Source organism: Cavia porcellus, unplaced genomic scaffold (assembly GCF_034190915.1).
Source record: "Cavia porcellus strain 051 isolate PalLab524CR breed Dunkin Hartley unplaced genomic scaffold, mCavPor4.1 scaffold_1, whole genome shotgun sequence".
NCBI lineage: Eukaryota > Metazoa > Chordata > Mammalia > Rodentia > Caviidae > Cavia > Cavia porcellus.
Genome location: NW_026947484.1, coordinates 39,995,722 through 40,007,669, shown reverse-complemented (window position 1 = coordinate 40,007,669; position 11,948 = coordinate 39,995,722). Strand labels below are relative to the sequence as shown.

General features: G+C 42.7%; 1 protein-coding gene across 1 annotated transcript; it reads right to left on the bottom strand.

Moving 5' to 3' along the window:
- Window positions 1–1,306: 1,306 nt before the first annotated feature.
- Window positions 1,307–8,569, bottom strand: LOC101788437 (uncharacterized protein C2orf78). The gene is made up of 4 exons (XM_005004590.2): window positions 8,440–8,569; window positions 4,155–4,856; window positions 3,211–3,335; window positions 1,307–3,016 (listed from the first exon to the last, which is right to left on the bottom strand). The coding sequence occupies exons 1-4, from the start codon at window positions 8,567–8,569 to the stop codon at window positions 1,454–1,456; spliced, it is 2,520 nt and encodes an 839-aa protein (XP_005004647.1). The 3' UTR covers window positions 1,307–1,453.
- Between the last annotated feature and the right edge of the window lie 3,379 nt (window positions 8,570–11,948).

Genomic DNA, 11,948 nt, shown 5'->3' with positions numbered 1-11,948 from the left:
AACATGTAGAGAGGTTTGTGGTTGAGAGTGGGAATGGGTTACAAGTGTTTCCCCTTGAGATGATGAAAATGCTACAAACTGCATGGTAGAGTGAATGCCAGTGGACTGCATTTTAAGTGAATTTCATATGGAGAATTCCTGCTGAAGACTGTATTTTCAAAATCTAAATTAGTAGAATTCCATAGTGTGGGTCCTTTGCCCTCAAGCAGATGACCCATTCCTTTCCATTCCTGTCCCCCAATTCCCACCCATCAGCTCCACCCCCAAATTATGATTTTGTCCCAGTCTTCCAGCATTCTAAAGAAACACACCTGCAAGGCTGATGCTTGCATCCTGAGCTGCCTGAGGATGTTACTGTGCTCTTCTGCCCTGAAACTGAGTCTGAATATCTTTACTATCCAATTCTGATGGCTGCCATTTCAGAAGGTGGGACATGTCAGATCTCAGAAAAGTAGGCCTGAACTGGATTCTAGATTTCCAACTTCAAAGTTTCATCTTATAAACATGTGGAAGCAGGGCCTTGGAATTGAGGTTGAACACATGAGTGTTGGCACTCGCACACTCTGTGAGGATATCAGGGGGCTCTAGGCCCAAAGTGATACCTTACTGGCTCTGAAGGTAGAGAAATAAGACACCACTGGTAGACTGGCTTAAAAAGGGACACAGTGAAACTGAACTGGTGTGTTTGCAGTTAGCTAAGTATGCACCTCTGCAACTTTGGACCAAGGAGAATTTGGATGCCTTGATTTCTATTCTGGATCAGGTTCTAGGTGGGCCTTGTGCTGCTGGTGCTCATTTAGCTGCTGTCCATAAGACCTTTGTGAACCCACGCAATGCCCCCTTGTACCTTCACCAGAGTTTGGCCTTCAACTTTCCCTGTGTAGGTTTAGATGACCCAAGAATGTTGGAGATGAAGGCTACATCAGAGGGCCTGGCTGCTCAGTCACATGGCAGGAGGCTAATTTCCATAAGGGGGGATATGATACTTTCATACCCATCTTGTGGCATCTTGGACCTTACCCCAAACATGTCCTTCTCACTACAACTGAAGATTTACTGTCCCCTATAATTTTACCAGAACGTGATCTTTTCATGTATTTATGATCTCACTTCTCTGGCCATTTTGTCTCAAATCTTACTTCTCTTTGCTCATTTCTTCACCTGTGTGCCCATATTCCCCAATTCAGCGTTAAGTTCCTCAGTTTGATGGACCCTTTAATCTCTAACTGTGCCAAGGGAAACCAGAATGAACAGCAGCATCTCAGAACTCAAAAGGTGACTTTTATTTCCTATCTATGGGCTCTACTGAATTCCTCTGCTGAGGACTTATGTGTTTGTGATTCTGTTCCCTCTCAGCATGACATTAGATTCATCAAATTTTTACTTATCTATATCTACATACCATGGGGGAAACTATTTGGAGGCCAAGGTGGCTGGACTCTGCTGCTGCCTCTCATCTTGCATACCCATAGTACTGGGCAATTTCCCTGTCTGTCTCTCTCTGCTTAAAGAATTGCAGTTTCCCTAAGGATGTGTACTGGGCCGCAAGCTCCCGCTCTCGCTGAGCCTGCCTCTTCATGGCCTCACGCTCTGGCCTCTGTTCCGCTGTGATGGGGCTGGACATGACAGGTTCAGGCACGTTGGGTTCCCTCCAGGGAATCGGTTGGCGACTGAAGTCTTCCAGGAGAAATGGGTTTGGCTGCTGAGGTGGGGACCTGCGCTTGGTCACAGCACAGGCAACAGGTTCCCTTCTGAGAGAGGCAATCAGTGGTGTCATCTGGCATGGAGGCTTACACCTTGCAGACTGAGGAAGTCCAGGCTGGGTGGAGGTGGTCAGTTGTGGTGGGCAGGTACCACTTGGCATTGTCTGAGGTGGTTTGATAGTGCACATCAGAGAAGGGTTTGCACAAGCTCTTTGGGATGAGTTAGCTGTGCTAGTAGCTGCAGGTCCAGCATGGTGAGCTACAGTGGGTCTCCTTGAAGCAAAAGCCTGTGGCCTTCTAGAGACAGGCTTTTCCTGAGGCTTTACAGGACTGGGAAACTGCAAAGGTATTAACTTCACCTGCCCAGGTGGCGGGCGCTCACACAGGGATGCATTTGAGTCCTCTGTTCGACCAGGCTTCTGCAGGTTCTGGGAGTTGTCCCTAGCTCTTTCAGTCCCCTTTCCCACATGTGAGGCCCTTGGCCATGGTTTGGTGGCGTGCGAAGTCTTGGCATCTTTGGTGACATTGTATGTTCCCAGGGCCTGGGAGGAAATAGGCCCAGCTCTCTTATCTAGCTTCTTCCCTAATGGGTGGAAAACCTGCACGGATTCTAGCATGTGCATCCCGAGGCAGGTACGAGGCATTTTGAAGGAGTCTTGGCCAAGCACGGGTGGCTGTCTCTTGCGCTTCCTGTTTGCACTGGGTTTGTCTTCAGCCTTGATTTGGGGTATTGGCTGCCTTCTCTCTGCTGCCTTCTTTCTGTTGGTCTTTTTGGCCCGAGCTTGCCCACAACCCTTATCTTGGTTGGGCCTGCCTGATGCTCCTCTGGGGGACTTTCTATGTGCCTTCTGTGTATTGCTCTCAGAAGCCCTTTCACTGGCCACTACACTGCAAAGGCTTTCTGGGACACCTAACTGGCTGTCCTCCTTCACCTGGATCTTAGCATCTGGGGCAACAGCCATGGGCTCTGAGGCCTTATGTTTACTCTCCCTCCCTTGAGGAGAGGGACAGTTTTCCATCCCTGAACTCTCTTGTGCCCCACTCACATCCATGGCCCCATCATCATGGGCTTCCATGGCTGTGGGCTGTTTGGAGTCCTCAAGATCTTCTAAGGGATGGAGCACTTGAGGAAGTTGAATGTCCTCCACTAGGGCCCCAACATCTGCCCACCCTGGACTCCACTCCATCCCCTTGTCAAGGGTCCCTGCTTGCTGAGGACTCAGGTGGTGTTTTCTCCCGAGGCCATCTAAATGCCCCAACTGTTCAGGGATTGGAAACTCAGTTGAAGCCAGCAGGCCTGGAGGTTCAGGGACCTGTAAAGAGAAGAGAGGCAGGTATTCATTACCAGTGTAAATGAGGTGGGTTTTCATAGGCTTTGAATCCTTGCCTCTAACACTATCCATGTTTCTCCCTGGTAGGTCCCAGGTACGATCCAAATTCATGTGATGAATGGAGTTCTTTGAGTCACTCTCTGTGAATTATCACCAAACTCACTTGTTGGGCTTACCTCAAGCAACTGAGTAGAGCTGCTTGTGCAAGACTGGATGAATTCTCGAAGTTGTGAAGCATCCACTTCCTGGACCTGATCTTCTGATCCCAGGGATCTGTCTTGCTCTGCGCAAGTTTCCTTCACTGCAAATGAAACAATGAAAAAGGTCTATACCAGCGCAGCCTTCTGCAGCCCAAGGAGGAGCACCACCTTTCTTTGAGCTCTTTCTGATCATGATGGACAGGACTAGTTTGTAGCTAAGAGGTATGTGTTATCCTTCTTCCTGCTATTCACCCCATGTTTGTTTTTCCTAACATAATTTCTAGTGTTGTTCTGTTTTAAAGGAACGGGAAAGTGGTTTTCAAAGCACAAAATGATTGGAGTACAGTGGTAGGTTATTTCTTATGAGGAACAAGTCCCTGGGCTCCATGACAAGTAGAGTATGCACACTCACTCTCAGCAAAAATGCGTACACACAAACACACTTACACAGATGTGCAAAAAGCCTCACATATTCACAGTCAGTGATAAAGATGATCAATTGTAGCTATCAGATTCACCCAGTCCCTTCTCCTCTCTTTCTTGCAAAGAGCACTTCTACCATGGAGCAAGAGAGACAAAGATTTCATGTTCTCAATTTAAGCAAGACAGGCACCAGGGCACATGAGTTGGACAGGGTCTATGAAATACCATATTTCCTGGTGCAAATATTGGAAAATGACTGTCCTTACCAACATAAAATTGTGGGCAACTGGAGTTCTCCTCAATGCAGCAGGGATGGACATTACAGTGTCCTGCATTCCCTACATGCAGAGCTTAGCAGTGGAGTGAGCTTTGTAAAGATAGTGAAGACTCAGCACAGAAATTCTGTCTGTCCCTTTACTTAGAAGGATTAAGGTGCTGATTCAACCCTCTTTAGTGTGCTAACCACATTGATTTTCCTTCTTGCTGTCAGTACCTACCTGGAAAACACATTTCAGTGCTTGCTTGCGTAGAGTCTGAATTGTACATGGTTGGAGAAGCAGAGGTCGATGTTATCTTTGTGTGCTGGATCTCCTTCAGCACCATCACAATGTGCTGCTGAGGCCCAAAGGCCCCACTGCCTGTGTGTGGCACCCACTCATATGGGTACGGTGCTCCATCCTCTGCAGACAGCAGAGGCCCCGTGGCACCCTGACTGTAGTAGTGGCCGTGTCCTTGACTTGCCATGTGTGCTGGTAGTGTTGCAGGAACCAGGCTGGCAGATGGATATACTGGGATCATGGCAGCGGCACAGGCAGGCATGGGTGTTGAGGCCACTACCCTGCTCTGCTCAGTGACAGTCATGGCAGTGTTATGGAGGGGTGGATATCTGTATGCAGAGCTTGCCCTCTGATCCCACTGCCAAAGGCTTGGGTATGGCAAAGCTGAAGTGGACAGCTGGCTCTGGCCAGAGACCCCTGCAAACCTACTTGTGCTACAGTGTTGGTAAATGTAGGTACTGGCCATGACTGGCTGGAAGTAGGTGGCAGAGGTGGAGGGCAGGAGCCTTGCTGAACTGAGGCCTGGAGGTGTTACTCCGCTGGAGCTGTAGGCACTTGGTAAAGAAGCAGCATTGCTCACGATGCAAGGTGAGAGCTGCTGAGCACTGGAGGTCCCAGTAGATGGTGGAATTTGGAAATGTTCTGCAGGAAGCAAGAAGGCCACGAAAACATGGGTGAGACTGACAAATTCTCAGTGTGGTTGAGCATCACTATTACCTGTCCTAAGGTCCTTGTACCTGGAATGCCTGTGGTACAGTCTTCAGTCTTAGGCCAACAATGAGAGACATTCCTGTGCCCCAGCTGGCTGCAGTGGTCTCAAGCTTCTCATAAGTTATGTATCTGCCATCTGGGTCTCGGAAGACCCCACATATCCCACTCACAGGTGCTCAATGGTCCTAAGCCACTTCCTTTTCCTTACCCTGATCTGTCCTTGATTGCCCTGGAGTCTGCACACACCCTGACTTATAACCCTGAGAGTTGGGTTTGAAATCTTTCCCACTTCAGAGATCTTTAAGAGCATTTGTAATCTTAATGGTGTTGAGTGAGGACATTTACAGGATCAGGTTACAGACCCTGACTCCCTGTCAGGGGAACAAAGGCCACAAAGGAGTTGGAAAGAAACTCTTTGTAGGGATTTTGTTACTCACATGCTTGGAGACAGAATGGCTCTTAAGCTTGTTTTCTTTGGTGCCTGATTGTGCAGATGCAGGACCCTCCCTTTCTCCCGTGGCTCATGTATTTCCCTAGGTGCTTGGTAAATTGCAGAACTCTATCCTTCCCTTCTTCACACCTAGCTTCTGACATTATATCTGCATGAGTACCTGAGGATCATTTTCTCAAGAAATTGCGTAGAGAAGAAAAATGTATTTTAATCTGCCCGACATACTAGTTACTCATCTTCAAATTGGTTCTAAACAAAACACAGTGACTGTTCACTCATGCTTGAAAGCGATATAGAACCCAGGATTTGCATGGAGGAATATAAGGGAGGCTCTGCAGATTTAGAAAGAGTTAAATGAAGAACCATAGCATCACAGAGAGAAAGAAGTGTATGGAACATAATAAAAAGTGTGGTACCAGAGTCACAGCATAGTTCATTTGCTAGTTTGTTGGCAAGTGAGAAAGAATAGTGGATCTATAGAGAAAGTGCTGTTATACTGCTACATCAGCAAAATAAATGTGATTTCCTTGTTGTAGGAAACCTGATGAACCAAAGTTAGTCCCTCCTCGGAATACTTTTTGAGTGCAGTGGTCCTGAGCAAATGTGAGCATGGAAACTTTTTCTGTGAAAAGTGTGCAACAGGCCTCAAATAAGGATTATGTATCCATCTCAGAAGTCATAGTTTATGCATTTTAAATCCAGTCACAAGGTGGTTGAGAGTGGTACATTATCTGTGGTGGTACTTGGCCTCTGTTGCCAGCTCTCAGGAAGAAATCACCAGTTTACAATTTTATTTGAAACCCTGTCTGGTTAACAAATAAAGACCTTATCTCAGAAACAAACAGTGAAAGAAGGCAAAAGCAAAAGAAAATAAGAACAAAAACAAAAGTAAAGAAAGAAGAAGCCAGCACAGCATGGAGTAAAAAAGCAAGTATGAGTGAATTCCATGATTCTGCTCATGCCCTGTTGTTTCAGTAATCAACCACCTAGGAATAAATACTCATCCCAAGAGCCAGATTTCACAGTGGGTATTGTCACTGGGGAAGGGCACAATGAAAGAGAATCATGAAAGTTCCCATTTTTCTCCCCATCTTACTATAAACAGTCTTTTTTAGCAATCAGGATGTGTTCCACTCCTAGAAAGAAAACTGTCACTGGGCCATGTATGAAGCTAGGTGGCACAGCACCTATGTGGCAAGCACATGTTCCTGAATTTAACTGCTGATACCAAGAAAAGAAAGACAAAAGAGGAGAAGGAGACTGAGACAGAGGAGGAGGAGGTGGAGGAATAAAAGAAGCAGAAGTGCAAGACAGAGAGAAGGAGGGAAAAAACTGTCACTTGTCACTGTTAGACTACAAGTCAAATTATATATATATATATATATATATATATATATATATATATTATAATTTCATTTACTTTGGACAGATTACTGTGGGCTCTTTTTTACTTTATGTTCATAATACATTGCTTAGTACCATCCTTAGAATTTTCTTTATTTGTTTTTCATTTCTTTTGTTTTGTTTCCCCTTTAAGAGTCTGTAACTGAAGCCTGGGACACTGTCACTCATCTGAATCCCCAGGTCTTCCTTTCCTTTTCTCTTACGTTTTGTCGTTTGCCCACATGGGTTTTTACTTACAATGATTATGCCTCAGCCTCCTCTGTACCTGGAAGAACAGGAACTGAAACAATTCATTGAAAAGTAGGGGATATCACAGCAGCACCCAAAATTGATTTAGATGAATCTCCAATGAAAGAAGTGGAGCTTGTCGTTTTCTTTTTAATTGCAACCAACTAATTGTTTTACTTCTCCTGTGTGAAAACGGTTCTTGAGCATGAACATTAGTGAATGATGTTGATACCAAGGGTGCAATCTGCTTTAGAGAGTAAACTGTTATAAAGGTGATGATCACTTCTGATCCAAAATTTACTCAGCACACAGAGCAAGCTGTCTTTCTGAGACACAAGTAGTAGTAAACATCATTTTATAAAACTTATTTAGCAAAAACTCAACATGAAATGGAATGCTCAACACTATTTTTCTGGCCCTCTGGATGGTGACATTACTTATCGCATATATAGGAAGAATTATGTGCCACACTTTGAAAATATTCACTCTCAAGTATTTTGAAGTGGCCTCTGTGGTGGAAGGAGCAATTGGGAACAATAGTCCAAAGAAGGTGGCACTTCTGATAAGGCTCATTCTCCAAGGAAAATCCTATTCCAGACTCACTTTCCCACTCACACCTTCCAAGGAAGTTTGCTGTGCACGCAGCCTCTCTTTGCCCTTGTATGAGGAGACTGCTCTGTGTGTTCATTCTGTGGTCTGCTGAATTCCTTGTTCTCCGTGAAGTTTCCCTCTCATCCTCATCCACAGAGGATATTCCTTTGCGGCGAACATCCCCATGCCCTTCCTCACTTTTTTATTTTTGTGCTTCCTTCTCATTCTGTATACTGTCTTCCACCCCAATCACCCTGGCCTACACAGTTTCTGTTGACTTCTGCTTCTTGGAATCCCTAATAAATGTCTTCTCCTAAAGTATCTGTCTGGATCTAGCACAGTCCTAGTGCCTTGGAGTCTCGCTGTGTTTTCACCCACTTCGGATTGATACCTCTGTAACATGTGAACAGCCATCATCACTGCAGAGGTGGAAGCCCTAGTGTAGGGACACTGTCAGTGGTGAACTACCTTGACCCAGAGTTGTGTTTTCTGACTGTGGTGTTGTCACTTTCTGTTGAAACTGTCACACTTAACATGGCTTTGGTTAATTTTCTTTTCCTGTGGCCTATAATATTCCACATTAATAAAGAAAGGTAACAGAGCATAGGAACTAAGTTAGATCCAAGAACAGATTAACAAACATTTTTTTTGGCACAGGTAAATCATGTGTCCTAAGTCACATTTCTATACATATTCAAATCTTGAGTCAAAGTACATATTTAGATTTCCTGTTCAAGAACATCCTCCAGTCTTCCAAGGTAATTGATCCCCACTAAGCAACTTATTTGGGGTAGGAAGTAATGTGTAATGTCAGAGACCTGGGAATTGCGGTGTGCTTACCTGACATAGTCAGAGAAAGGGTAAAGCAAGTAGTGAGGCAAAGGATAAGGAAAGGGTATTGAAGGATATCTGGGAGGCTGAATCCAAAGTGTACAATTGTCCAGTAGGAAGAGCACTGTTCGCTGTTCATTCCAGTACTTCCTTGGGACAACTCCCTGGAAACCACAACTTTGCCCAACCAATGGTAGCTCTGCTAGTTGGATGATGTCACAAAGCAGGCAGTTGAAGGCCTGAGGCAGCCAATAAGGGAGTCAGACTCCCAACCAGAAGATGTGATTGGTTGGAGTGAATACAGGATACTTAGAGAGGTACCTCCAAGGTTAAGTGAGCTCTAGGCTGGTGATGTCCCAGGAGACACTATGTGTCCCAGCTGCTTCTACATGCTCTCCTTCTACGGAGTGCTTCCAAGTGTCTTTGAAATTGTCTGTAGCATAGTTATCTATCGTGTGTGTATTGTATGATCAATGTCAACTACTAATACCCACCCGTCATCATGTATCTTGTGTAGACCTCAGATCCCAGTGGTCTTAAGTTACCTCCAGGTAGAGCAGTGTTAGTTGTTTTCAAGCAATTAGAGTGTGTATGGTTAATTAAATTATGTCTTCTTTCAACAAGCAAAGGAAGAGGACTCAGGAGCTCTTTGAGCATGGTGATTGCAAAGCAGGGTGAAGTTCCTTGAGTGTTCCTTGAAGGGAATGAGGAGTCTGAGACTAATACATCCCATTCCTTGCACTGCACTTGGCCATGCAGGTGGACTTGTACCTCTGTGCTGCTAGCCTATTCCCCGCTTCCTTCACTTGGGCCTTGTTTCCATAGCAAACCTTGATTTTACATTTCTACAACCAAGAATGTTATTTCCTGTCAGCTTCCCAAAGCCTGCAACCCCTTTCTCATTCATCCATAGATTTGTTAGTTTGTGTGCTCATTCATTCATATTGTTACATTCCTTCATCATTCATTCATTTGTTTGTTAGCAATGTAGTATGTTTCCATTTTTTTGTATGGCTTTGGTTTGAGGTGTATCATTCATATGAAATCCTTTTTTGATTAATTTCCCTGTCTTACCTGCATCTCGTATTAGTGCCTTTATTCTGTGACAGCCAAACTCTCTCAATGAACACCAAACCTCAGAGGCAGAGGACAGACCTGAGTGCAAACCAGTCTTGCTATGCACTTCAGTCACAGTTACTTGACAACAGTTTGCTTTGTCTTGTATCTTTTCTATCTGGCTTTACCCCACAGGAGAGGATTCTCCTTGCAGAGAACCTGGTGCCTCTCCTATTAAGTCTGCCATTCATGGCTACAAGCGTAGGCAGAAACAGAGAGGAACATAGTTGTAAAAAAAAGTTCAACTGAAGGACAAAGATGTAGGGAAGATATTGGACAAAACCTGCCCATGATCTCTGATTTTCTATATGGCAGAAGTCAACATTTCTGGCCTCTCTTTATATCCACACCATAGATAAGTCATTATGTTTAAGGAGAAAAGCAACCAAATCATGCAAATAATTCCATGACTTGAAGAAAAATCTGTAATATATTTTTCCCCACAACACAAATTATATTTTTTTTATTTTAAAAAATATTAAATAAAATAGGACATAACAAAACAACTCACAACAGAACAATTTAAGCAACATAGTGTTTCCCCACAAGACAACCTGACATAACAGTAGCTATCATAGTGTCTCTTTCCTCGAAATATTTGAGTATACCTTCATACACTATATATCAAACATACCATGACAGTGTAAAACCATTCAAAAGAATGAAAGCATTACAGGGTATTCAGAACCAACTAACAGAAAACCAACAATGGTTAATATATTATCTCCTTGTCCATAAAAAATTTGTTTATACTATTACATATAATAAAATCCAATAAGATATAACATGATAAAACCGATTGAGACAGAAGAACAAAAGCTTGGTGAGACGTCAAAACAATATGATACTAAATCAGCACTAGCTATTATTATGTTTTGTTTTCTTCAGAATACCTGTTCATACCATCACAGACAATAAAATCAAACGACCCAGAATAAAACCCCAACTAATGAATGAAAACATTATAAGGCTTCAAAGCAATATAATGGGGAATCATGATTACCACATACTTTTATGTATTCTTACCATTTCTTAAACTAGGGAAAGTATTTGATATTTATACATGTGAGTTTTCATTCCTTATTGCATGAATTTAAGCTTTTTCTTCCCCTTTTTAAAATAAGGTTTATTTAAAAGGGGCTTATCAATTTTATTTATTCTTTCAATTTTATTTTATCTTTCAAAGAACCAACTTTTTGATTCTTTGATTCTTTGGATTGTTTTTTTAGTCTCTATTGCATTAATTTCTGCTCTGATTTTTATAATTTCCTCTCTTCTTTTGGCTTTGCGCTTGACTTGCTCTTCTTTTTCTAGATGTTTGAGATGTTACATCAGGTTGCTTATTTGTATTCGTTCTGTTTTCCTGATATGGGAATTAAGTGCAATAAATTTTTCTCTGAGGACAGCTTTCATTGCATCCCACAGATTCCGATAAGTTGTATTTGTATTTTCATTTGCTTGCAGGTATTGTTTAGTTTCCTCTTTAATTTTCCCCTGTGACCCAGTGATTACTCACGAGTGTGTAATTCAGTTTCCATGTGTTTGTAGGATTTTTGCAGTATCTTTTATCATTCATTTCTAATTTTATGGCACTATGATCTAATAGCATGCAAGGGATAATTTCAACTTTTTTGCACTTACTTAAATATGCTCTGTGAGCTAATATATGGTCTATTTTAGAGAATGACCCATGTACTGCTGAGAAGAATGTGTATTCTGATGTTGTTGGGTACAACACTCTGTATATGTCTATCAAGTCCATTTGTTTATAGGTGTGATTCAGTTCTGTTATTTCTTTGCTGATTTGTTTGGTTGATGGGTCCCTTGGTGTCAATGGTGTGTTAAGGTTTCCTGTTATAATTGTGTTACTGCTAATTTGGTTTTTCATTTCTGTTAATACTTGTTTTATATAACTGGGTGCTCTGGAATTCAGTGCATATATATTTAAGATAGTTATTTTTTCCTCTTGAAGTTTTTCCCAAACCAGTATGTAATGACCTTCTTTATCTCTTCTGATCATTATTGGTTTGAAGTTCACATTGTCTGCAAACAAAATAGCTACTCCTGCTTTTTTTGGGGGTTCCTGTTGCATGATATATTGTTTTCCATCCTTTGACCTTTAGTCTGTGAGTATCCTTTTGGGTTAGATGAGTTTCTTGTAAACAGCATATGGTTGGATTTTGTTTCTTGATCCATTCTGCCAGTCTGTTTCTTTTAATTGGTGCATTGAGTCCATTTACATTAATGGTTATAACTTATATGTTGGCTTATTGTTGACATGTTATCTTTCTGCTGTTGCATCTTTATCTTTCTGTTCTGTTTAATTGTCTGCTTTGCTTAGTGGTTTTTTCCTTTGTGTATCTAAACTGTCTTTCAGTATTCTTCTTTGCAGGGTTGGCTTG

Excerpts from the sequence above, each read along its gene's own strand:
- LOC101788437 (XM_005004590.2), bottom strand. The coding sequence starts at position 8,569 with ATGAACAGCGAACAGTGCTCTTCCTACTGGACAATTGTACACTTTGGA. Across the intron at positions 4,857-8,439 it reads CCTTTCTCTGACTATGTCAG|AACATTTCCAAATTCCACCA; the intron begins GTAAGCACACCG and ends TGCTTCCTGCAG. Across the intron at positions 3,336-4,154 it reads CACTGAAATGTGTTTTCCAG|TGAAGGAAACTTGCGCAGAG; the intron begins GTAGGTACTGAC and ends TTTCATTTGCAG.